The sequence below is a fragment of the Lampetra planeri genome, chromosome 6, assembly GCF_965212315.1.
Source record: "Lampetra planeri chromosome 6, kcLamPlan1.2.h2, whole genome shotgun sequence".
Classification (NCBI taxonomy): Eukaryota; Metazoa; Chordata; class Hyperoartia; order Petromyzontiformes; family Petromyzontidae; genus Lampetra; species Lampetra planeri.
In genome coordinates, this window is record NC_136112.1 from 6,394,526 (window position 1) to 6,420,938 (window position 26,413).

The 26,413-nt window shown below is 38.2% G+C and overlaps 1 protein-coding gene across 9 annotated transcripts in view; it reads left to right on the plus strand.

Moving 5' to 3' along the window:
• Positions 1-1,312: 1,312 nt before the first annotated feature.
• Positions 1,313-26,413, plus strand: part of DEPDC5 (DEP domain containing 5, GATOR1 subcomplex subunit) — a 46,480-nt gene continuing 21,379 nt past the window's right edge. For 5 of the 9 annotated variants that reach the window (XM_078595370.1, XM_078595374.1, XM_078595373.1 and 2 more), the window contains exons 1-26: positions 1,313-1,490; positions 2,426-2,496; positions 2,634-2,721; positions 3,685-3,731; positions 3,896-3,981; positions 4,886-4,969; positions 5,104-5,153; positions 5,493-5,562; positions 6,628-6,706; positions 7,007-7,068; positions 7,210-7,279; positions 7,391-7,463; positions 11,113-11,216; positions 12,087-12,161; positions 12,529-12,663; positions 15,292-15,353; positions 16,074-16,144; positions 16,630-16,699; positions 17,074-17,107; positions 18,612-18,732; positions 19,091-19,305; positions 20,450-20,653; positions 20,800-20,914; positions 22,451-22,560; positions 23,642-23,716; positions 24,718-24,901. In XM_078595370.1, coding sequence (XP_078451496.1) covers positions 2,439-2,496; positions 2,634-2,721; positions 3,685-3,731; positions 3,896-3,981; positions 4,886-4,969; positions 5,104-5,153; positions 5,493-5,562; positions 6,628-6,706; positions 7,007-7,068; positions 7,210-7,279; positions 7,391-7,463; positions 11,113-11,216; positions 12,087-12,161; positions 12,529-12,663; positions 15,292-15,353; positions 16,074-16,144; positions 16,630-16,699; positions 17,074-17,107; positions 18,612-18,732; positions 19,091-19,305; positions 20,450-20,653; positions 20,800-20,914; positions 22,451-22,560; positions 23,642-23,716; positions 24,718-24,901 — 2,342 coding nt within the window. In that variant the 5' untranslated portion in view covers positions 1,313-1,490; positions 2,426-2,438. The other 4 variants (XM_078595375.1, XM_078595378.1, XM_078595372.1 and 1 more) reach the window with 4 other exon arrangements.

The following is a 26,413-nucleotide window of genomic DNA, read 5'->3' on the forward strand; positions in this document are numbered from 1 at the left end:
GTTGTACCACAGATTGTTCACCATGTCTGCCGTTTGACTCCATATGCCACTTGCTGTATAAACTCCCAGCACGTGGAGCAAAACGTCGGACTTTATGTCGAACATCACGCAGTACAACCTGAAAACTCATCAGAGAACTACAAGTTTACTTTCTGTAATAACTCGTTGAGATGAAGCCAAAGTTATGGAACCAGAATTATTATGTACAACTAATTCACAATTTCCCCTGCTCCGATTAGTACCATGGTCTTAACATAGAGCAACATGAACACCATCTCGAAATAGCTCGGTGGGACAGGGTGTGTGAGCTATGAAACGAAAATAAAAGGTATTTTGAGTCCGCACTGCAAGTCTTCAACGCCAAGGTCTTAACAGGACAGCATGTACTTTATGCTTTACTTTACGCTTGTCACTAGCGTGAACAGTAAGACCATTATTAGCTTGCCACGTCTCAACCATTTTCTGTCTTATTTTGATACCGTGTTTCAGTCCATATATTTTGTTATCTTTTCATCCCTCATCCAAAATGTTTGGTTTATTTAGGTTTTATTTTGGCACAGGTAAAAACCATTGGCAATACATGCTCATTGCCGATGGGGACCTGGTTACACCATCGAAACTTTATTACAGAAATAAAAATAAACAAAGTAACTAACTGCGATACTGCATCACGCGTTGTTCAGCATGATGTCCAGCGTTTCACTCCCTGTGCTAGGACGTCGGTAAGCCAAAGTTATGCCAGGAAATTGAAATTGGCAGCGGCGCACGAGGTTATTGTCACTAGCAGCAAGTTGCCAGCACAGATCACTTACATGGGATTCAGGCGAAAGGTCGTTATGGCTCTGCCTAGGCTAACATATCAATCCACTGCGGGATAAGAGCCTCGTGGGGATTACTTGACCATAACTTCGCCACGCTGATCAATTCGGGTTGGTGAAGGCGAGCAGCACAGAAGTATAATATAGGGTTTTTTTGTTGGGTTACATCGCATAAATATAAATGTGTTGTTAAACCCTCCACCACTCGACACAGCCAATTAGTAAGGGTTGTCACGTAAACAGAAGTACCGTACGTACAATTAACTTTGCTGCATTGCTTTCTTTCTGCCAACCGCACACCGGTTAATCAAACGGGCAAGTGCATACAGCGGGCATCACAGTGACCCACATGGGCCACGTGGCCATTTACCAGCTGCGAATATTGACGCAAACGATCGTTTGAAATTCCCGCCACGTGCTTTACAGACCATTTCTATTAGCCGAGGTCGTGTGGTACGTCACAGGGCGTGACGTAGAGGCCCTCGTCACGGCGCTGCTTGCGCAACCAAATGTGGACGTCTGTGTGTTTGTAGGCGCTCCGTACACGGCCGGCGTCTCTCCAGAGTGGTGCAATATGAGGGGAGGGGAGGGGAAGGGGGTAAATAAAAGTTGCTCGGCGCTGCGTCGCATGTAACGCGACATATTGTCACATCGACGGAAATTTCCTATAAGGTTTTTATATTCTTTTTTTCGCGAGAGCGGACTTTTGCGGCCTATGACTCCACGGGCATCCTTCGGCCTTGCCTAGCGAGCTTGCCCGCCAGACCGGGCTTCCAGTCCGGGGCACTGGGTCGGCACCGTCGGTACCATCCCCCCAGCTTCCCCTGCGCAGGGTCTGCCCGTGCTGGGCGCCTCTTACAGTGAATGACGGAGTGAAACAAAACCTCTCTCTGTTTTGTTGTGGTGATAATGATGGTGATAAACGTGTATAAAGCGGCGGGGGGAGGGGTACAAACACGTTTAAATGCTGGCGTATGTTGTGGACTGTTGCAGTCTGCTGCTGCAATTAACCTGTAAAAGTAAAACAAAACAACGCCTATGATTACATACTGAATAGGAATAACGAGGCCTTTACTAGGCGTGGAGAGCATAATTGTGCTCCCCTTCCAGATCAGCACAGCCAGTTATCAATATTAGCAGTCGCGATTACATGCAAGGATCACCTTTGTTTCGGTGGCACAATCTCATTGTATCATGGCCATATCGTGCGTATGCAGAATATGAACTGATTCATATGCACGACTCGGTACGTGTATCGTACACATGGTTTGTGCAAGTCTGAGAATTGTTTTTTTTACCCTTTTATCTGGCAACAAAACTGACACCTTTTTTTACAAGTTCTGTTGAACTTTCGCACCGTACGTAACCAACCTTGCTAATTGGAGAGTTTAGGGTAGGTTTGAATGTCATTTGTTTACTACTATGTGATACAATCCACGTTTTCCTCCTGCATCTTAATATAACTCCAGTCATGCATCACCACACTGGTCAAAGTTGAGGTTTTACATTACCTCGTTCATGTCCACCTTCATCCAGCAGTAAAAATAGACGTGATAATGACATGCTCTTAAACTTATTGCTCTCTCTTGTTAAACATGACATTTTAGACGTGCTGTCGAGATGAAAACCGGAAAACTCTACAAGCTTTGGGTTCATAAAAAGGGTTTTCACGAAAGTGGTAAGCAGTTTTTTTTCCAACAATATTTATCTCAACATATGCCTTGTTATTTGTCAAAGATATAGCGTTTACGCGAGCAGTGGATTAAACATGTGATGATTATTCTCTTATTAACGCCTGTATTTCTCTTTTACTAGACGAAGAGGTGGTAGTGAACCCAAAAGTATTTCCAAATGTCAAGATTGGCGATATTTTGGAAATTGCTCACCCAGATGATGAGTACAGGTGAGAATGGAACGTAAACAATAGCCTTCCTGAACCCATTCGTTATTGTCAAATGCACAGTTTAACTTTAGCCAATATAAAGCATTGATGATCAAAAATAAGACTAGGTTTTACCCTTTCTGGCAATATAACAGGTGTTAAGATTTTAATTTAAAGCTTTCGTGACTGCAGGGATTTATATTCTTGTTTCTTTCGGTAAAGTCACGTACAGTAGAAGGGAAATAATAAAATAAAAATACAAATATAAAACAATTATATTAAAATTATTGTTCACAGTGACAATCACTGACATTGTCAGGGACTAATAATTTCGTGTACATTGTGTTACATTTAATGACCTTTTTTGTATATCTAAATTCTAATTCTGTTGGCATTTTTCCATGAAATAAAAACATTAAGATTCGGAACTGCAGCTCGTAGTGCATGGGACTTTTGTTCGCAACTTGCAGTACGAATTTTGTGGCCGTGATAAATCGAACTTATTTGTTAATTGCACTTTGCCAAAAGATAACATCACTACTTTTGTGACGTCGTTTAAGACGAGGGGCAGATCTCTGTTAATGCCCTGAAACAAGAATATTCATGTGGGATCAAATTTTTTTTTGTAAGTTTCTGACCAGAAATTAACCAAAATGAGTGAACCACAAATTTTGTTTGATCGTTTTTTTGTACAGTCATTGCCGACCAGACAGAGATTATTGACTCTCTATGCTTGAGTGCCCAGTTTAACCATGGGTAGCTAAAACTTCACACTTGCACTCCTTTAATCCCTGAGCCCCTCAATCACCAAATGTACTCAGATTTAAATTTTGACTTAAAGCTTTCGTGACTGCAGGAATTCATATTCTATGGGTCTTTCTGTAAAGCCAATATGTACTCAGATTTGTTAACAGTTTTTTTTGTACTCATGTTCTAAATTGTGTGCGTTCCTAATAATTCCCTGTTTATATATTTTCTTTGAAGCCCATTATTACTCCAAGTAAAATCGTTAAAGGAAGACCTACAAAAAGGTTTGTACAGAAGTACACACCCCATACCGTGAACTCCATTTGCGTTTACAATGCTGAACACTTTAACATTGCATGGATATTCTTTTAAATGTACATATGTATAATATGTATTGTAAGTCATAACAATTATTTTAATGAACATACGGTATGTGTGTGCTTTTTAGAGACTGTCAGCGTGGACCAGTCAGTTGCAGGTGTATTTAAACTCCGTGCCTACCAGGATGTTTTTGTCAATGTTGTTGAACCCAGTGTAAGTACCGTCATCTTTTTTTAAATCGCATTTTCTGTCAGTTGCAAATTTGCAGTGTTACTTTATATCTGTTGTTTTTCAAGACACATTTGACAGCTTGTGGTTAAAAGGTAGCTGCATAATTTGAATATTGCAGCTTGAATCGCATCTTATATATACAAATTGAAATGCTGTGAATGGTGTTTTACAAAAAAATCCTAGTTTTTTATCAAGCATTATTGCCAAAAAAAAACACTACGTGTTTAAAGAAACGACTGCATTGCATGTGTGTATATAACTGACGATAACACATTTCCATCTAGGAAGATAATAGGATAATCAATTGGAGGGGGGGGATTAGCATATTGGGCAACTAAGGAACATGACCTGTCCAAAATAATAAAAATGAATCATTACTCCGTGTGTTTTTCCCCACGAAAGAGTTATCAAGGAAAGTTTAATGATCAAGTCATACGTATTTTAGTTTGTATGCAATGTTTCACTGCCTAGGCATGGACATTTGACTTTTCAAGAGTATTCCAAGTTATAGACACTGGTGATGAGACTTTTTGGGGTGGACTTTTACCCAACTTTTAAATAGGACGTCAAATCCATAATAGTGGGTTTTTTTTTGTTAGATCGCGTAAATATTAATGTTAAACCCGCCTACCTCCTGACAGCCAATTAGTAAGGTTTATCACGTAAACAAAACATTCCAATTATTACTAGTTCAGCACACTGGTGTGTTGGAGAGTAAACACACTTTTCGCCAGTAATTCCAAGATGTAAAATGTCATTTAAAAATTTAGCTTTTAAACCTCTTTGTAACATAGGTATGACATAAACTAAGTCAGCTCAGTGGAACTGCATTGACATTTTCTCTCCTTTACAACACAGTTTTAATTGTTAATTTGCTTGTTTTTAGGATGTTACACTTGACCTGTTGGAGCTTACCTTTAAGGATCAATACATCAGCCGCAGTGATATGTGGAGACTCAAGAAAAGTCTGGTAAAACATAAACTAAACTGCATTCACGAAAGCTTTAAGTCAAGATATTAACTATGTTATTATGCAGTTTATGAAACATATATTACCTCGATGTGCATATTGGTTTAACTATTATTATACCTTTGTTTTTAAAGGTCAGTACATGTGCATACATCACCCAGAAGGTGGAATTTGCAGGGATTAGGTAAGTGTTACATTTTCTGTTGAAAGTGTGATTTGACTTGATTCTTAAGATGGTATGTAAGGTCTTATAGATAATTACATGTGGCTTATAATATATTTCGTTTATTAGCATGAAATTATACTGTTGTATGGATTTGCTGATAATGATATTTTAATTAAAACTATAATTATTCAGGACATAGTCTGGAAGTTTGTTTGTTTTTAAGTATAGTATAATATTCCATTGTTTGAATTTGTCCAGATCTTTTAAAGTTCATATGATATTGTTGGGTTGCATTTCAATGCCACAGCCTGGTTGACGAAGACATTGCCTTTATATTCATTGTGTGTCATGTTTCAGGGCCCAGGCCAGTGAATTGTGGGTCAAGGGAGAGAAAGTCACGTGTGGGTTCATCTCTGAGGATACCAGAGTAAGTAATTAATCCAGGTTGCAAGTTTCTTCTGTTGCCATTTCTCAAGCAGATTTTTATTGTGGTCTATCTTTAGTTGTTTATTTATTAAAATCCAAGGCTCATTTAAAACCATTCTGAGGCTTTGATGCAATGTACTAGAGCATCAAATCACAACGTTTTAGAAACGTTGCTCTAAGGCAGCAGTGTTCATCAATGACTTTTTCTGAACAGGAAAATGTTTCATGAATTAGGTTTGTTTTTGTGGATTTTATTTATTTTGGAGTATAACTTGGAGTAGAGCATTTGATTACTTATAAAGAGGTGACCAGTTCATACCCAGATGATGGTTTCTTTGTAATATTTGTGCTCATGACCAAATTACCCTTAATTCAGCCGATCTCATCAGATATTGGAAGCCATGCAGGATTTAGTCCAGTAATACTTATGTGTGACCACCAGGACTTGCCAGGTTTTTGTAAGCATTAGGCTGCAAGAAGGCCAGGGAATGGCAGTGCTGAGTGTGACCCCATCATTCCCATGGGTTTTCTCTGGTTTCCCCCCACATGCCACACACTCATGAATGGTATTGGCCAAACATGCAAATAAGGACCCTACTGAAAAAAAGTTTTCATATTTAGTGAAGCTTTTCTTCTGTCAATCATTGACATTTGTATTACTGATAAGGTTTTTGACACTTCTAAACACAGCAAAATGCAACACACCTTGAGAAAAAAAGATGTAATAAGTGGCATTTCTGTAAATGGCCCTTCATAGCACATACATCACAAAGGGTCATTGCCTGAAACATGTCCGATTATGTATTTTTCTTTTGAAGGCAGTGTTGTTGATTAGTGTGAGTTTTGTTGTTAATTGTACTTGTGCACCACTGCCAACCCAGCGTCACCAAACAATTTGTACTTAAAATAATATCGTAAAATGTAAATTAATCACAGGTAATGTTAAACGTAGATATTTACGTCTACATTGCTTTATTTTACTTGAAGATCTGAACTTGGTATTTTAATTATACATGTTTAATTTTAATGACTGAATTAGTTGAAAATTTGTTCACATTTTTTGCAGGTTGTTTTTCGTTCGACCTCGGCAATGGTTTACATTTTCATCCAGATGTGTTGTGAAATGTGGGACTTCAACATCTCTGGTAAGACATTACGTTTCACCCTTTTCAGTGTGTAATAAACATGTTCTCATGCTATCTTTCATCATTTTAATATCCAGCTTCATAATGAATAGACATACAGGAGAATTATCAAATGATTTCAACTCAAAAGATCTGGTCAGTTACACAATTGCAATGCACGATTTTTTTTTTACAAAAAAATATTACTGGAATGGAGAACAGATTTTAAAATCACCATCTCACAAATTTAGTATGTCTAGACATTGGCATATGCCTTAATGGTTGTTGTTGTTGTTTCATTAATCGTTATTTGTGTTTCAGGTGACCTGTACTTTGAAAAGGCTGTGAATGGGTTTTTAACTGATTTGTTTACAAAATGGAAGGTAACTAAACTCATCCACCCATAATTTAGTTTCCATTACTCTGTTTGTAGACATTTGCAAAGAAGCAGTTTGTTTTTAAATTAAGCTGAGCTACATGCAGTTTCAAATTTATTGTGAAGGTGAAAGCTGTTTATTTTTCAGGACAAAAACTGCAGTCATGAAGTAACGGTGGTTCTTTTTTCAAGAACATACTATGAAGCTAAAAACAAAGGTACACAGTATTTTCCACTGTTTGTGTTAAATTGTTTTTAAAAAACTGCTTTAGAATAACTTTCCTTTACTTAACAACTTGATTGGTACTTGGGTTTTCATCTTAACCTAGATGACTTTCCGGAGGCACTCAATTGCCACATACAGCAGGACTTCAGGGGCCGCTTCTATGAAGATTTTTATCGGTAAGTTTATACGTTTGTCTGCATCAGCTTTTCCAGAGTTGTTCGACCGAGGCTATATTGCATGTCTCGTTTAATAATGAGATGGCTATGTTGATAGTTTATTTTCCAAATGTGACCACTGCCCTTTTGTCTAAAGTAATGGTGCACCAAGCTGTTAGCAATGAAACCTTCAAGCATAAGAGTAGCATATGCAATCAAATAATACAAATATGGCTCTTAACCTGTCAAACCATATTTGGTAAACTTTTTTTCAAATCACGTATTTGTGATTGAAACATACTTGATGGAGTAAGTTCTAAAATGTTAAATAAATGCAGAGAAATGTCAGTTTACTGTCTTTCATTTGATTGATACTCGTATATGCTAGGCTCATTAAATATATCCTAATATATCACAGTATCCAAGAACAGGGAATATATTTCAATTTGTTTGGGGTTCAATGTTTTTTATTTATTGTTATGTAATTCAGTGTAACAAATGTTAACTGTAAAATGTATTCCTTTTCATGATTTAGGGAATGAAGAAAGTTTCACAAATATATTTAATGCCACGGTGTGTTTGTGATTAAGGTCATTTGCTACATTTATTTTTATGTTTAGTTTGTTGTCCCTCCCCCGCACCTCTGATTAGCACAGTTGGCTACATACAGCGTGAAAGACGTTCAACATACACACAAAACTAACAAGATAGATTATAAACCAAAAACCTAAGATAACAAGGACATTTATTTTTCAGAGATGTTGCGTCCTATATTACGGCAACATTCTTATTTGTTTGAATTATATTTTTATTTTAAAGATTTATCTATATATATATATCACCACTGGGGAGACAAAGGTGGGCAGGCATAGTGCTGGTGAGCCACCCCCTCCTGCACCATGCTGGTCTTCATAGGTGCAACCTAGCCAGCATTTGCTCCAACAGTCTGTTAACGGCTATACGGGGGTACTTTGTACATATGTGCACATGTGCATTTTGTGTAAGTGCTACTCCGCATGTTCATATGCCTGCATGTCTATGTGCATATATATGTGTGTGTTTGTGCCAGTGTGTATGGCTGCGTGTGCTTGCATGCATATTTTGCGGATGCACGTTTTTTACTTCGTGTAAAGAGTGTTGTCAGCCTAAACAATATTGAGAAAGTGACATAAACTATTCATCATGGCATGAAAAACTGCAGTGGAAATTTACAACAGTTAAAAAGATATATTAAAAAATATATATATGGAATACACTTTTATCTATGACCTACAAGTCTTCTTTGAAATGTTATAAATTGTGTAAAGTATACATGCGATATTTTTCTGCCGTTTTTTTGGAAGGGAGACAAATATATGCAATATCATGTACAAAATATGGTAATTAAAAAGCATGTACTTAAAAACAAAAGTTGTGCAGCTTAGTGGCATACTCACTACAGGTGAAGCTTTCAACGAGTTGAAATGTTTTCACAGACTACCTGTATACTGTCTCATGGGACCTCCTTTGCCAGTACCAAAATATGAGAATAGGTTTTCCCCTTTTTTCTGGCAACAAAACATGTGTTAAGATGTTAAAACACCAAACTGAAACCTTCTACAAGGAATCATGTCTGCATTAACCACAATACTGCAAACAAAATACATACTCTGATAATATATGCATTGTCTTTGAAACTGATTGGTCCACACCAGAGACAGCTTTCTTTTGAGCCTCGTCTCAAAACGGTGTTAGACCAGAGGACGCCAAAAGGCGTTTTGAGACTAGGCTCCAAAGAAAGCTGTCTCTGATGTGGACCAACCAGTTTCAAAGACATTGCATATATTAGAGTATGTGTTTTGTTTGTATTCTGACCACAAGTATTGTGGTTAATGCAGACATTCAGTTTGGTGTTTTAACATCTTAACACCTGTTTTGTTGCCAGCAAAAGGGGAAAACCTATTTTCATACCTGTACACTAGCAGAATACCAATTACTGTTAATTGTTTGCCAGTCATATTGCTATTTCACGTATCTAGTATAGTGGGCATGCGTGGTAGTCTTCCAACCCTCTTTTGTTTCAAGAAATGAAATTTGTTACTGTCAACATGAAATAGTTACTGTCAATATGAAATATATTAAAAAAGGAATGTTAATGACTGTATTTATACTGTTAATATTGCTGGGGGGAAACAACTATTTGTTGTCTTTGTTGGTGGCAATAATTATATTGATTTAGAGGCTGGCATGAGAGATATAAATTGTGCTGAATGGATAATTACATTGTACAAGCTTCCACTCGATTATATAATTGGTCATTCACAAGTGATGAACACAGGACAGTGGTTCACAAAAAAACTATTGGTAATAAATCTTTACTTAAAGCTTTCGTGACTGCAGGAATTAATATTCTTTGGGTCTTTCGGTAAAGCAGCCTTCCCGCTATATTTTTTCGCATGATGACGATCACTTGTGTTGCGATCGAAATGTCGTGATATTTGTATATTTTTTATTATAAATGTTCCATCTACGTGTCTTTACCGAAAGACCCAAAGAATTGGTAATAGCTAGATTCATGTCTCAGTTATGTGCAGATTCAAATACTGTTTTGCTTGTTTAAGCATTTACTATACAATTCTAATAACAGCTTCTATTTATTCTGTGCTCACATACAGCTGAAATTTGTATATGTAAAAAAATAATGATCAGCCATTGTGTCTACTGCTAGATGAAGGCCTTCTCATGTTTTACCATCCCTCGGGGTCGTGAATGGCAATATCCCCATTGAATTGTATCATCTCTTTGTATTCATATTATTTGTCATCTTTGGTAGCCTTTTTACTATGAGTCTTGTATGCTACAGTGGCAAGATGTTAACTACCTCGCCTGGTATACAGGAGTTTGTTTTATCGCAACCCTGATGCCTGTATATTTGAAGTTTGTATGTCCTTTCCGTGGCCACACGGATATTTCTTCAGGCCCTCTTGTCTTTCCCTCCACATTCATAAATATGTGTACATTTCCACATAATAAGCCACTTCTTTGAGCCATCAATTGTGGCCAGGTCGCTTTTGAAAAAAGAGCTACATAGCTCAGTGGGCCTTATGTGGTAAAATAAAAAAAAGTTTGGTTTAGTGTTGTACTTCAGCCATCATCCAATCCTTTTGCATTGTGTTACGTTGCAGCCCACTTTCCTTAACAGTCCACATGCTTTCTTTGATTTACGTTTGTTCCCTCATCAATGTGATCTTTTCTTATCTCTCAGGATAATTATGTGTCCTTCCAACAATTATCTTAAATACTGCTTTGAAGTACCCAATGCGAGAACCTTTACAATTTTTTGCACCATTTCAATAATCAATTTTACAAATATTTTTAAATTGTTATTTATCTATAGGTCCTTTATACATATTTAACTTATGGAAATAAAACTAATGGAATAATACTCATAATACAAAAAAAAAATTGCTGTGGTTTTCCCACCTGATGATGATTGCTTGTGTTGCAATCGAAACGTCGTGATTTGTTTTTTATTTTATTTCTAACTACGTGACTTTACTGAAAACCAAAGAGTATGGATTCCTGCAGTTACGAAAGCTTCAAATCAAGATTTAACGGAATAATGTTGAAGATGAATTATTTTAAGAAGGCCTGGTTAACAATTGCAATGATAATGTATGGTTATTTTAAGAGTGGTGGCGCAAAATGAGAGGCGAGACGATTGGATGTCTCTGCTGGTCACCATAAAGAAGATCTTCATTCAATACCCCAGGCTTGTACGACTGAAGACCATTGGTAAGGTGGTGAGGCTAAGCATTGTGGTTGGATTATTGTGTCACTGGCCAGCATTTGCCTCATACCTGCTGGCACCCACAGTTGACAGCAGATGGGCAATTCGATAAAAAAAATTGTTACTTAAGTAGTAAAATAAAAATGATATTAAAGTTTTTGCCAGAATCGTTTAAAATTGCTTACCATTTCTTTGCAATTTGCTTGTTTGTAGATTGGGGAAAATTCTAATTCATTGGAGCACAGAATTAAATGTAGCGCACAATGCCTTCTGTGTGCTGGAAAATGTCTTTTTTAGCAATTTGCCACACAGAGCATGAACAAATGTATGTTTGCAACAAAAAATATGAAAATGTGTGACTTTTTGTCCTAGTTCAACACCACTCATACGGTATATGTATATACTATTTAATTATTATATGATTATAGTATTTGATTATCATTATTATAAAGTTAACTTGTACTTTTTTAGCTTATGGATCAAAAAGATTAATATTTAGTGTCGTGCAACACAAACCATATTTTGTATAAATGTAGACAATGTAAGCAGTATGCTGTATATTTGAGTGATTTGTGAAGAATTATGTTTAAAGGAGCCATTGCTTTTGCATGTATTTTGGGAGGATGTTTGCCAATTACATACAGCAAGGACCACTTTTTTCCCTTGCACAGATTTTAGTGGCGTGATAGTAACAAAGCCTTGTCAGAGTTCATAATTATAAACCAGCACACTTTGCAGTCATATTAAAAGTTTCATTTTCTTTTAAAGTAATATATCTTGGTTTTCATCTTGTTTATATGAGTATATGATAACCAATAAAAAAATGCAACCTTTTGTGTAATTGAAATAAGTTTATTGTATTTTTTGTCTCCTAGAGGGTTTTCCAAAGGCCCACAATTCCACTGCAGCCCAAGGCAACTACTTGGAATCAATCAACCTCTCTTTCAATGGTAATTATTCTTTTCTGCAGATGCATTTCATCATCTGAATTTCATAAAGATATCAAATGTTACATGTATTTCTGTCATTTCCGTTTTCTACGTAATACTTTCTGCACACTCGTGTATGGTTGAATTGTGCATTTTAATTTGCCTAGGTTTACATTGTTGGACATTTAAATAGTTTCTAATGCTCTAAAAAGAGTGTGTATTTTACGCTTAAGTTTTCTCTCAGAATGTTGAGTGTTGACATTTTTTAATTGTGTTGACAAAAATGCTTGGTTTCACGTGCGCTGCATGCATTTTAAAAATAACCTTTTAAATATTACTGGTGATTTCTAAGAGCACACTGTTTTACATGTGTCACTTGTTTTCACAGTGTTTGACAAGCACTACATAAATCGTAATTTTGACCGTACTGGTCAGATGACAGTCGTGATCACACCAGGCGTGGGTGTATTTGAGGTGGATCGACAGCTGATGATTCTTACAAAACAGCGCATGATTGACAATGGTTAGTAACTCAAGCGCCTCAATGCACAACACAAATCTAAGTTAGCATGCTGTTATTCATGCTGCACTGGAGCTGGGATTTACTACCGAATATTCAGCTTCCTCAGCTGTAGTGAACCAAACTGAACATAACTGGAACAGAAATGCACAGACACAAAATTATCACGCGTAAAGACTAAACGTTAACACAAAAATGTAAGTACAACTCACAAAAAGCATTCACACATAAAGCACACAGACAAAAGTCGCACAGCCTATAAGACAGACTTACACACACCCACATAAATACACACCCACAGCACAGCCACATATATATGTAAATAAGAGCACAAACATGGATTTGTACATAACACATACATTAATGCACTTACATCATACAAAGACAAAGATCCCCCGTTTAGCTGTTAGCGAGCGCCTATGAAGGCTGGAACGGTACATGAGGTGGGTATACCGTGTCAACCCATACAGTTTACCTGTATTCTTGTACAGGGAAATTGAGTTTTCAGGTCCATATGGCGTACAGCCGTTTGCAATACGGGCAAAAAATGTGTCATTTTGTGTTTCTCCCTTGTGATGGGATTTTGTAGGATGAACGTTAATATTTATAAGGGCACAGGGTGACCAATAAGGTCTGAATTGGTCTGTAATAAGGTGGGCACTGATGAGGGGTTGACAGGCATGGGTGGTGGGTGGCCAGCACCACGCCCGACCACCTTTGTCTCCTGAGTGACGATGTTGACACACCGCACCATTTCCTCGTTTAAGGCTGAGTCGACCTAGCGGAGGAGGCCCAGGACCGGTTCAGATAATCGTCACTGGTGTTGGCCATGAGCCAGAATCGAACCCGGGAAACCCCGTTCGTAGCTCAGCGCGCTAACCGCTCCACATACATATATACACACCCACAAACATGTACTTATATAAACATGCGCACACATACACAACACAGACACACCTTATCCTCTAGACATGCAAAAACATGTATACATCAACAAAGATCCCCTCTATAGCGTTTTAGACTCTTGGGGCAAACGTGTACACAAACATGTGTACAATCCATGCAGTCGGTGCTCCTTCCGTCCTCCTCTGCACTCCTATTATTAACTGTCTGTGTGAGCCATACTCTACCTGCTGCCTATACTCAGGCCTCTTATTCTCTGCTGACACTGCACACCCAGCATTGTGAACCTATATCCTAGCCCATTATACCCTGTGCACTGTTTACCCCCAAGTATTACATATTTGGCTACCTGCTCTACCAAACCAAACATTTCTGAAAAAATATATATATTTTTCGTCTGAAATATTTGATTTGGTCAAATATATGTTACCCCTAAGTGGTTGCACACTGCATTTGTGTATCAATTATAGTTTGCTTTCTGCAATGAAAGCATTGCGTTGTATGTAATAATGTTATTAATACAATGTTTTCCTTCATAACATATGCATGTTTTATGTATTCTCTAAAACTGTTAAACCGTATTTAATAGAACATTTAATTCAACGTAAGTGGTTGAACAATTAAACATTGTTTTGTTAATCTGTACGAGTACATTTTATAAAGTTAATAAATCCAGCCCAATCAATGGAACCAGGCCACTGTTTTCCAAGATGCTTTTCGTGCCAACCATATTTAAACACTTCAGCAAAAATTTGAAGCAATGTTTAATGTTGCTTATTGCAAATCAATGCTGTATTGAAGAAAACTAAATAGGTTAATATATGGTTATGTGATGTAATAAAACTTTCAGATTTTTTTTGTTATTTGTACCTACTTGGCACCTTTTGCAATGTCTCAGGGTGGCATTCAAGAAAATTACAAAGATAACGAAGAAAGAACCTGTTGGAAAAATAAGAGTAAGGGATGAACAAAGCTAAAAAGAAGAAAGCTGTTTTGCATAAAAAAGCAGTAAGAAAAGAGAGTAGCTACAATAATTAAAGAAGGAAAGACGGGTACGATTACTTAGCTAAAAATAAAGTTTAAATAAAAGTGAGTAACAGAAAAGTAATCGAGAAATAGAAAGTAGCAGACAGGAGCGGTGGAAAGCCGGCATTCTCTGCCAACCCAGAAGAGATTACATTACACAGCAAGTAATAGTGATTCCACACGAATAAACGTGTACATAATTGCATGGAAATAGTTTTTGCAACAAAATTTCCCCCAATTTTATAGCGATTGCACAAACTATGTCATGAGACAAAGTTTTCATCCGAATCTCGCAGCGCAAGCGCAACCTTTTATGTTTGAGATTGGCCTGCTGAAGTGGATATCAGAGCTACCGCTTGAGATCCCTTCAAGTGACCTCTGGTCTACAATGTAGAGGACAGCGCATTCCCACCTGCTCTGTATATGAGAATAATACACTTCGCATGTCATCAAAACTGATAATTTCATTATCAGGTCTGGAATTTTTCCTAATTTATTGACTTTTTGTGAAGTCGGAATCAGAATTGTCCCAGCCCATTGGTGAATGGGCTGGGACAATTCTGATTGGTGAATGGGCTGGATTATCACCCAGCTTCATGGCGGTATCAGCACTGTGACCTCTGAGCCACCTCGCCACCTCTTGAACCATTTAACAGTGATACTAATAAGCAATTAACTCATAAAGTTTTCTGGTGGATTTAGGAATCGGAGTGGATCTGGTATGCATGGGAGAACAGCCACTCCATGCTGTGCCTCTATTTAAGGTATGTAGCATTTCTTTTGTATACTAAAAAGGAGTGTAATACTTTGTAAACTACAAAAAATTTCTGGTGAAGGATAAAACGATGTCTCCATTGTTTTTTAGTTTGCACAGTAAAAGCAGCATGTAGATCATTTAAATCAATGGGTTTGATTTGTGTACACAAAGCGTAGCTCAAAATACAAAAGTAAATCGGTGGTGTGGTATCCATTAAAACAAATTCTCCGCTGAAAAAAATCACTGATTGCAGCACTTAAACTTTCACACATAGGAACAAAAGCATTATTGTTTTATGCAATAATCCTGTCAGGTAAATCAACACAATCACACCTTTAAATATTCTTCTGTGACATTTTTATTCTTATGAGCTGAGTATTCACTTTGGCTAAAGTGTTACGACCATAACCTTTTGCTGCAAGGTAAATTTAGACTTAAAACTTTCGTGACTGCAGGAATTCATATTCTTGGTTCTTTCGGAAAAGTCACGTAAGTAGAAAACAAAAAATAAAATAAAGCAAAAAACCCACGACGTTTCGATCGCAACACAAGCGGTTTTCATCAGGCGGAGAGAAAGGTGATCATTTTAGAACTTGGTTTGTGTTTGCGCTTAACATTATACGTATTGTAATTGCATTATCTATTATACTTAAAGGATTATTTGGAACTCTAGAATAATGTGTTTTGTATAAAGCTTGTTATACTCATCATATTTTGCTTGTTTTAGCTGCACAATAGAAGCAGCAAAGATGGTAGCGTTGGTGATGACTACAACATTCCTCACTGGATCAATCACAGGTTGGGTACACATAGTGTATGTCGTAAAGAGTATACTTAGTTCACTATACTATGTTAGTACACCTTTGAGTTATAATATACCAAAACAAAGTCGTGATTATAATTGTTTTGGTTATTTTTACATACTATACCATGAACGCAAATCATTCAGCGTGTGCATAATCAACGGGCCACGCTGTAGCATTCTCTGTGGCCATGTGTAGTTCTAGTAAACTGCCCCAGAGCTTAATGGGCAGTCGTCAACAATAAACGACATTCTACAGTGCCACAGCTGCAGTGTGGGTTGTCCTCTGGCTGCACAGAGACCTTGTCTGTATTAAACCTGATCAGCAAAACCCGCAGACAGACATTTAACGGAATTAAAATATACCAACGTGACACCGTTTGTTTTGTACTGTGTTAATTTTACAATATTAAATCAATACTGTAGTTTTAGCACTAAAGCTACAGTATTGTAGGTTTGATAATGTGCTTTTCCCTTGCAGTTTTTACACTTCGAAAAACCTTTCCTACTGCGCCTCCTTCACTCCCCGCATCAAATTGGCTCCCAAGAAGGTTATGAGCCCCATATTTGATCTTTAATATATCCACTTCATTCCTGAGGCTTTTAGAATGATATGAAAATGTGACGATGTAAATTTGAAGATTTAGCCGCATGATAATTTTGAAGCGCTGAACCTGCAAATGTTTCCAGTTCACCTGTGCTAAATGACAACTTACAGATACCAGTTTATTTGTGGGACATGTTCTGCCATTTGTTACTGTACTATGCATACAGACGGTGTAATCTATTTAAATGTGATACATAGTGAAATTCGATACTTGTTATTGTTTACTGCATATACACCAAGTAACTTTTGCCAGCAACGTTTGCACAAATTACACCGTCGCATGCATAATGTTTTCATCTTGCTTTGTTCTTGTCTTAGGAAGCAATAAACAGTAAGCATATCCGCGACAATGGTACGTAAAGCACACTACAGATGTTTACAGCAAATGTATAATCTTCATTTTGTCATCTGGGCATATAGCTGAGGTTCCACTCGAATGTAGTGGAGGCCAGCAATTCCCAGCAAATGCTAATTATATTTTTGAAGCTACTGCTACTTGTACAGATGTTCATAGAACTTTATATTATTGCTTAAAAGAGCAATTAGAATGCATATTTCTGTTAGTGGCCCAATTCCATTGTCTCATTCATACCTTTTACCCCTTATGGTCAGTGTTGGCTTCCCACAAAGCAGTACCTATTGCATTGACGTTGAAGGGTTATGGTTTGGGAGTGGTCTGTTTAGAAACATGCCCAGCTGTCTTTATCTACCCAGTGCTGATGACCACAAACACATCAGTTACTCATTAAGACCATGTTAACCTATGCCATTTATAATAAAAGTTCATATGCTATATACAAATATCAAACAGGGAATTTTCGTGTAAGAGAGAGTGTGCATATACATGTGTCTTGCCATTATTATTGGCATTGTTTTCATTATCCAGAATCGAAAATATAAATACTGCTGGAGGCTAACAGTGATTTCCCTTTGAGATAGGGGGTTGTAATTGGTGTAAAACTTGAACAGGATGATGAAAGGCATGTTGCTGAGATAGTTAAATGGAATGATTCCCAAAGACCAGCGACCAAAGTTGCCACTTTGCAACCTTGATATTCTTTGAAGGACACATGGTGACTGCAGTAGTTCCTTGATTTGTAAAAGAACGGAAGTGGTGGCAAGATGTGGTGACACTAACTGTGTTGGGCTCTTGACTTTGACACGCACATTATATACAGATCCTTGTCTTTGCACTCCTGCCAGGCATCCCCACACTTCTCAAGGCTGTCTCAGCCTTCAAGGGACTAATCCGCTGTTGACAGCAGTTCTGCTGAGTGTATAGCAATTGGCACGCATGGGTGTACGCATTTGCACATGTGTATCTGCGTGTGTTGGAGATGGACCGAGGCCTGATTGGTCAATTTGGTATTTGGGCAAGGCTTGATGCCATTGGCAAAATGCCTTTGCCCCTCCCCGAGCCAATGATTGCGTTACCAGGGTCAGTTGGGAATGGAACCACCCCCATTCCTCCAAGTGGATTGGTACCAACATTCTACACGAATAAAGGGAAAATACCTTTCTTCAAATTCTGTCAAAAAACAGTATAATATAACATGTATTAAATAGAAGGGAAGTAATAAAATAATAAATTATTATTTTATTACTTCCCTTCTACGTGACTTTACCGAAAGAACCAAGAAGATGAATCCCTGCAGTCACGAAAGCTTTAAATCGAAATGTATTAAATAGTATTATTTAGATGACAAGTAATGGTTGCATTGCTCTGGTGTTGAGTATTTATCAAGTTGTAATTTAGAGACAGTTCTACACAATTTCACTGCAACATTGTTCACCTTTTAATGTCTAGCTTCGACTGCAGTTGCTAATACATACTTATCCCCTCTCTTGCTAAACAGGGATGTCTGCTGCAAAGGAGTCTGAGACTAGCCTACCAATACAGGTGGACTATGAAGCTTATGATGCCCAGGTGTTCAAGATACCAGGCAGCACTCGTTGCAACCGGAGTCTTCACAGCCGGTGTGCAAAATCATCTTTGGAATAAAAAGCCAGTTTTGGATGATGATGATGATAATGATGATCGTAAAGTGTACTCAGCATAAATACGCATGATAATACTGATGATGATGCTTGCGTTTGGCTAATGAAGAGAAACTATGAGCATGAAAGTGGTCACGCGTAGGGTTTAACAAAGTAAAATTAAAAACACCTATTATAAATGTAATGCTATTCACTAAAATAAAAAAAAAACTCTTAATCCGCACATTCCATGAAATAGATGTGAAAAAATGAGCTACATTTTAAGAAATTGTAGTCTGGTCATTTGGCTGATCATGATTGATTGTGCGAAGCTTCATGTGTTGTTTTCCATTTACAGACCATCGCACGACGTGCGTGCTCGAGTCACCACGAGCTTCAGCGAGGTGCCGCCAAGCCCTGTCCTTTCGGGGAGAAGTCAGTGCTCGGAGGAGGCCAACAGCCAGGCTTCGGACGACAGCATGTTAGGCAGAACTACGGGCGCATGCCTCATACCGCGTGCTTGTCAACGCCAGTGTGAAATCAGCAGCTCCCTCGGCTACACCACCACACGAGGTTCACCTACATGCCAACGCGTGACAGGATATTCATACTATTCCATGAATTGGAGACCCTAGTCTCGTCAGGCACTACGAATTGTCGTGTTTTACAATTGTGCGTATGTTGAACTTCTTTCCCACCGTACGTAGCCAACTGTGCTAATTGGAGGTTGCGGGAGAAGCAGAACGAACCAAGCATAAAAATACATTTTCAAATAATTATTTTATGCACATACAAGATGCACCAATTGGTATTGGTGTATTTTGTATGCACATTCGTTACTTTTGTGACAATGTGCAGGCATTGATTCAAAGTTTTTTAATAGGCAAAGTTGTTCGAATTTTATTTTGCTCATATAAAACTTGAAGACAGACATTTTCAGCATTATATTTTTTTTATTCTTTGGTATTAATTGTTAAATTATCCTCGGGTAAAAAGAACACATTTAATGGACTCTTATTTTATTATGTAATTTGCATGTTCATACTTATTTTCATATCTATACTGTCTTGTGTCATACGTGTTTTTAGTATAAACCATTATGATTATGTATATAACATTTTTTGTTGAAAAAAAAATCTGTTAATGAAGCACTGAGTTGTAACTCCCTGTTGAGATGAAGCAAGCACAGTAGAGTCAGTGAATCTTCAGCTAGTCTTGTATGAGTGCGATGAGGGCTACTGCCATGGTATAAGGAGTAGCATACTGGCCGTGCAGTTTAAAGGTCAACGGTTTGATCTCTGGGCACTGGAGTTCAAGCAATGAGCATGTCTCTTCAATTTGCACTTGCCTCTGTCCAGCCAGCAGTATTGGCTACATCACTGTTGATATGCAGTTCACTTGTAGTAGCGTAAAGTGTTGGTCTTCTCACATCTTTCAGCATGGAAGAGTAGGACAGTTATCTTCTATCAGGGCTCTTTAGCCTAGAAAAATACCCCCTAGTAGTGAATCAAAATCTGTATTTATACTGGAGGAATCTGATGAGCTATAAAGCTCATTTTCACAGATTTCTTGTCGGGACGGGTAAGAACATTACAACAACACTGCTGGCTCTTCCGCCAGCCGTGGTGTGAGCAAAAAAATTGCAGGGCTGCCCCCACCCCTCCCCTCTTTTACATTTTATTTTTGTATCACACGCCCGCATGTCGCACGGCATCAGATTTGGCAGAGAGGAACAACTACCGCGACGAGGGGGACTCGAGCGCTCCAGGTCGCTTCCAGGTGGGCAGCGCCGAATCGCTGCTGCGCACCAAGCATGGCAGCTGTCCCCCGCAGCGTGCGCTCATCAACCCCTTTGCGCCGTCGCGCATGCCCCTGAAGCTCACCTCCAACCGTCGCCGATGGATGCACACGTTCCCCGTCGGTAATGTTTCCTTCGTGTCGTTACACGAGCCTGAACGCACGATAGCACTTTGATAATACAATTTGGAGAATGGCAAAAACAGCTTATGAAGATAAAAAAATGTTTCGTGTGAAAACGTAACTTTTTCTCTTGTCGATTGGCTTCAGGTCCCACGGGAGAAGCTTTTCAGATTCACCATCAGATGCGACCCAACCCAGAAGAGCTGGCCCTCCAGCTTGTGGATTCAGAAGAGTTTACTGAGAGTGAGAGTACACCCGATCGGTGGGTAACACAAAAGAAACACCTTTTATGCCATAATATAGTTTTTTTTATTCTTAATGATGTTCAATATAAACATTGTCTTAAAAATGTTATCTTACCAGTAAAGACTTCTACCAAAAATAATTTTTCCATTGAAATTTATGAAAAAATTATTTATTAGTTTATCCTGCAGGGAATACGACTATATTTATTTGCATATCTATAAATATATTTACGTACCTTCACCAACCCATACTGACCAGTATGGTGAAGTATCGTCCAATAGCCTCTGAGTCGCATGGTGTGGGGAGCCCCAGATGTGGCTGTACATCTGTAAGGTCCACAACCACTAATCTTGGTCTGAAATAAATACTGCACTTCTTGTCACTACTAATACAATGATAAGTTCATACATTTAGTAGCTTTTTAAATCTAATTTTGATTTGATACGTTCATGTCTACGAGGCTCAAAAAGGCAGCTTTAGCATCTTGAGTAAATAACTAATGTGGCTTGCTCAATGAGTATTATAGAAGCAGTGGGAGAGGCAGCCAGAGATAGCATCACTGCCAGATGTTAACTTGCTCATTGAATTTTGCCTCTCGTCTCAATAATGAGAAAATTCCTAGTCACACCTCAGGGGGTGGGATATCTCAGACGGTAATATCACAACAGTGATGAATCCCTACACTATTTTTTAGGACTGTTTTTTATGTATGGCCTATTGCATTAATTTATTCAGGATTATTAGGAAATCATTGGCAGTGTCTGAAATGTGGAATAAAAATAAGGTCAGAGCAACAGGAAAGACTTAAGAGGCTGGCCTCCTGAGCAGTCTTGTTAACATCTGAAGTTGTTTATATGAGTATGAGCAGTACCTTTAAACATGTGAGAAATGTTTTAGCCTGGAGCGATGAGACTGGATAGGTTTTAAAATGTGTTTATACGAAATAGCTTTATAATGTCACTTTCATCCTCAAGCGAGTAGAAATGAGCCATAGCACCATGTGGTTTTTAGCATATTTAAGAGCTGTATTTATACACTTTTTGCAAGTGTCATGCGATATGTTATAATACAGATACATTATTCTTATCAGGTTATGTTATTTTGTACTCTAATCGAAATTCTATTTGACGTGCAACTTTAAATATGCTGCAGTGCTGTTCAGGCTATTGATGGTTCCAGTGTGTGTGTGTGTGTGGCGGGCAGAGGGGTAACTACAAACTCAGCGACCAGGGTTCGATTCTCGCTCATGGACAACATCGGTGACGAATATCTGAAATTCTCATGGGCCTCTGCCAGTTCTACTCAGCCTTAAATGAGTACCTGCTGCGTTCTGTAAACATCACCACTGTGGAGACAGAGACAAAAGACAGCTGGGCATGGTGCTGGCCACCCACCTGCCTCGGATACCTCCGATTAGTGCAGTTGGCTACATACATTGCAAAAGAAGTTCAACATACATATCTGCTGGCGGTAGTAGATGCTCTTGAACACGCACTTGCCCCAACAGTCTGTAGAATAATTAACGAGGATCGTTGTCTTTGTCTTTTATAAGGAAGCGCAAAAATTCACGGAATATCTCGGAGGACATTCCATTCCCACCGTCCATCAGTGGCACAAACCTATGCAGCCTTGAAGAACTCTCCCCTTACCCCCCCAAGCACGGTAATAATTATACATTTATATTCCCCTGTTGTTGATTGATGTCATTGCCGTCAGGATTTTTTATTTATAGTAAACTAATTAATAGTTGAGGTTTCAATGGTAATTTTCTTAAGGGCCCAAGGGATGCAGATTTATATTGTTCGTACAGTTACCATAATGGCTGTGCTATAAACTAAAAACAAACTACTCTTGTATTTATACTCTTGTCTTTTTGTGAATAAAACTGCTTTTGAATTGTTAATTGGAAAACACTTTGCAGCTCATGAACATACCAGAGTAATAAAAATGTGCTCGTGTGCAAATTATAATTAAACAGCAACGCTATAAAAAGTGCAAGATATTAATTTATATAACCTCACATTCACTGATGCTCTCACTACTAATGTTGTTAGTTTCTTTGCCCTCTGTTAAAAACTTCGTCACCCCTTGCAGGTAGACATATATTCTACTCTGTGTGTGTGTGAAATGTCTGTCGGAGGAAGAGGGTGAATTAATCGATTGTGATACCGTAGCTTAAACCTCAGCCTGATGTTAGACCGCTGCAAGGTGTAGATATATTTTACTGCTAATGTTGTTAGTTTCTTTGCCCGCTGTTAAAAACACATCTTTACGTCAGCCCTTGCTGGTAGAGGTATCCTATATTCTGTGTGTGAAATGTCTGTATTAGGCAGAGGGTTAATTCATCAATTGCGATGCCGTAGCTTAAACCTCAGCCGGATGGTCGAATGCTGCAGAGTGTAGTTATATTTTAGTATATGCTTCCTCCCCGACTCTATTTAAATATGTGTGCAATTTGCAATCTTGCCATGTCTTTATGAAAGCATTACCTAGACCAGGGGTCGGCAACCTACGGCTCCGGAGCCGCATGCGGCTCTTTACGGGCTGCTTCTTGACGATATATACGTATGTACAGTATGTACATAGATGCATTGCGGCTCTTGAAATACTGAATTTTGTACCGAATTGGAAAGAAATGGCTCTTCTTGTTATTTTGGTTGCCGACCCCTGACCTAGACGGTAATGAGATTGTAACATGAGCGCTGCATCTTTTTGCAAATTTAATTGGTTTCATGTGATGCAGGTTTTTCTTGCAATGCTGTCTCGAAAAAGGCAGCCGTTTCAGTCGAGAAAAATCTACCCCCCCTCCCAGAGCCCAGTGAGTAACGAAAGCCCAACATGCTGATGTATTCATTAATGTCATTGCATAACTTGTGGTTTCCAATGTGCTTGTCAAAGCGTTATACATTTTTGTAGCGTACAGGTCACATGTCTGTTCTTTCAAAACAGTCGATAAAGCCACAGCTATTTAGAGGGATGGGTTTTGCATGAAATTTATTTAAATGGATAACATCTCATATATTCTCTGGCATTATTTCATGCAAATTATCTCCCCTAATGAGTCTCAAAAGCTTTTATAAATCTACTTACTTTTAATGAGGACCACTGATATGGACGTTGAATTAGCATTATCACTGTTTATTTGGTTATAATTTTCTAAAACGAATATTTATGTATTCATACCATTGCTGACTGCAACTTTAAACCTAAATGCTAGTAGAAATGTTTATTTTTTTACACCATGTACATAGTACTATATAAAAAAAGTTTTTTTATGGTGGCAAAGGATAACTGCAACTTTTGTTTTCAATTTATTAACTGGAAAAACATTTAAAACTGGCACGCCCTATGCAGCCATTCATGTGTTCACATAAGCACCTTAATTGCATACATATATTCAAATGCCTTGTAATTTCTGATTTCTGTGATGTTTGCAGTTGTGACTTTGTTATTGGGTAATTATATTATATATGTTCAATTATTGAATGCTGCGAATGTTCTTGTGTGCAATGTATGTTATCTCTTACATTATGAAACTTCGATTATTTTAACCAATCCAATGCTTATATTGATCATCACAAAAGTTAAAGCATGCATGTTAAACGCACTTATTCTCAGCATTGCACATTGCCTGCATGAATTTGTGATAATTAAACTGCTTTCAATGCTTTTTTAATCAATCTTTCTCTTTTTGTTGTCCCTGTGTCTCCTCTTATCGCATACTGTGAATGTCTTTCATGTTCGTGGGCTGTGTGTCTCTGCGTGCGTGCGTGGACATTTGATTTGTGATTGTGTGCTCGGGGGTGTTTTCCCACAAAGCTGACAGCCCCTCTCCTCCGGTAGTGCCCAGTTTCTGTTGCACAGTTGGGGTGGATTGGAAGTCTCTCACCACCCCTGCCTGTCTTCCTCTCACCACGGACTACTTTCCGGACAAGCAGTCCTTGCAGAACGATTACTCGGAGGGATGCTATGATTTGCTTCCGGATACGTTTGATGCAGACAGGTGATTGTCATCGGCAGCACAATGTGTCTTGTTGAGAAGAGCGATCATTGCTGTTGACATTTCTACATTACGATATATGTTTAAAGAGAAATGGGTGTTGCAGTTGGTTTTTTAATAGGCTAATATTTGAATCGTAATGAATAGTGCTTGAGTTGGGGAATGTCATATGCAGTGTGTATACACACATTTATTGGAATTCATCATCATATATGCAGCTAATTTCATTGTGCACTAAATCTAAAAGTTATTGGCCCAGACACTGTTATTTTACACCAAAACTTTTACATTCTGATGATGTCTGAGAGAAAGTTTTTACCGTATTTTCCCGCATATAGCCCACATACGCATATAACCCGCAGATGCATATACCACGCAAAAATAGCGTTTTGTGTAAAACAAATTTCAGATAGCCCGCACCTCCATATACCCCGCATGCATTCATATCTTTAACGTCGTTACCGCAGCTTAATTCCATCATATTAATACAAAGTATACATTTGTAATACAATCCACTATCAATTGTTAATATTAAAATCATAACGTGCACAAAGAAAACAAACTAACTGGAAATTAGTGAACTTAAAACCGTAAATAAGTAACAAAAGTAAATATCCAATAAATAAGTAACACATAACTGGTAGATAAGTAAGTAAGCGTACTGTTAGGCTTACCAGCATTCGACCTCATATTACAGCTACTGGACCGGTAGTACAGTTTTTGCACTGGTAGATTGCGTACTGCGCAGATAATAGCGGCACTACGGTAACGCCATTGCCTCCTGGCAACAAAGCCATTGGAAGTTTGAAACAAAGCTCATGGTCGCGACTATATAGTGCTCAGCTACTAGCAGCAGCCTAAGGGACTCAGCAATTATGATTTTGCGTCTGGTAGACGCTTGTAAAGGCCCTTCCCATTGTGCAATCCATAGCCTCAGCTGAAACGTTCGCACCCCCCTACAGCCACTGAAAGTACTACGGTAAACAAAGTGCGCCCACTTCAAACATTGTCGTTTCATTGTACAAACAATTCGAATCATTTAAAATGTGATAACGTGTGCAATTTTAGTGTGCGTGGTTTATTCAGCAGTGCTTTAGTCAAAGGTAAGTGTTGCATAGTGGATAGTCCTACCATGAAAACATTAAACGAGTTATGACATGTCACACGTGTAAAATATTTTTGGGATAGCCCGCACCTCCATATACCTCGCAGGGTCTTGTTTTGTTTGTAAAAAGTGGTCTACCCCGCGGGTTATATGGGGGAAAATACGGCAATTGTTTTATTTTTGATTACAAAATGTCCTTTAGGTGATAATGAGGTGATTTCATACCAAGCTAAGTAATTGAACTGTAATAATGTGAGACATTTTGTAATAATGAATGCTCTTAAATGAATCTGGTTATTTGTTTTTATTATAAATCGAGCTCTTCCCCTCCACCATTTTGCCCTTGTAAAATGTACTGTCCCTTAATTTAATATATTACCTATATTCTGCAAACGACTAATTGGCTAAAA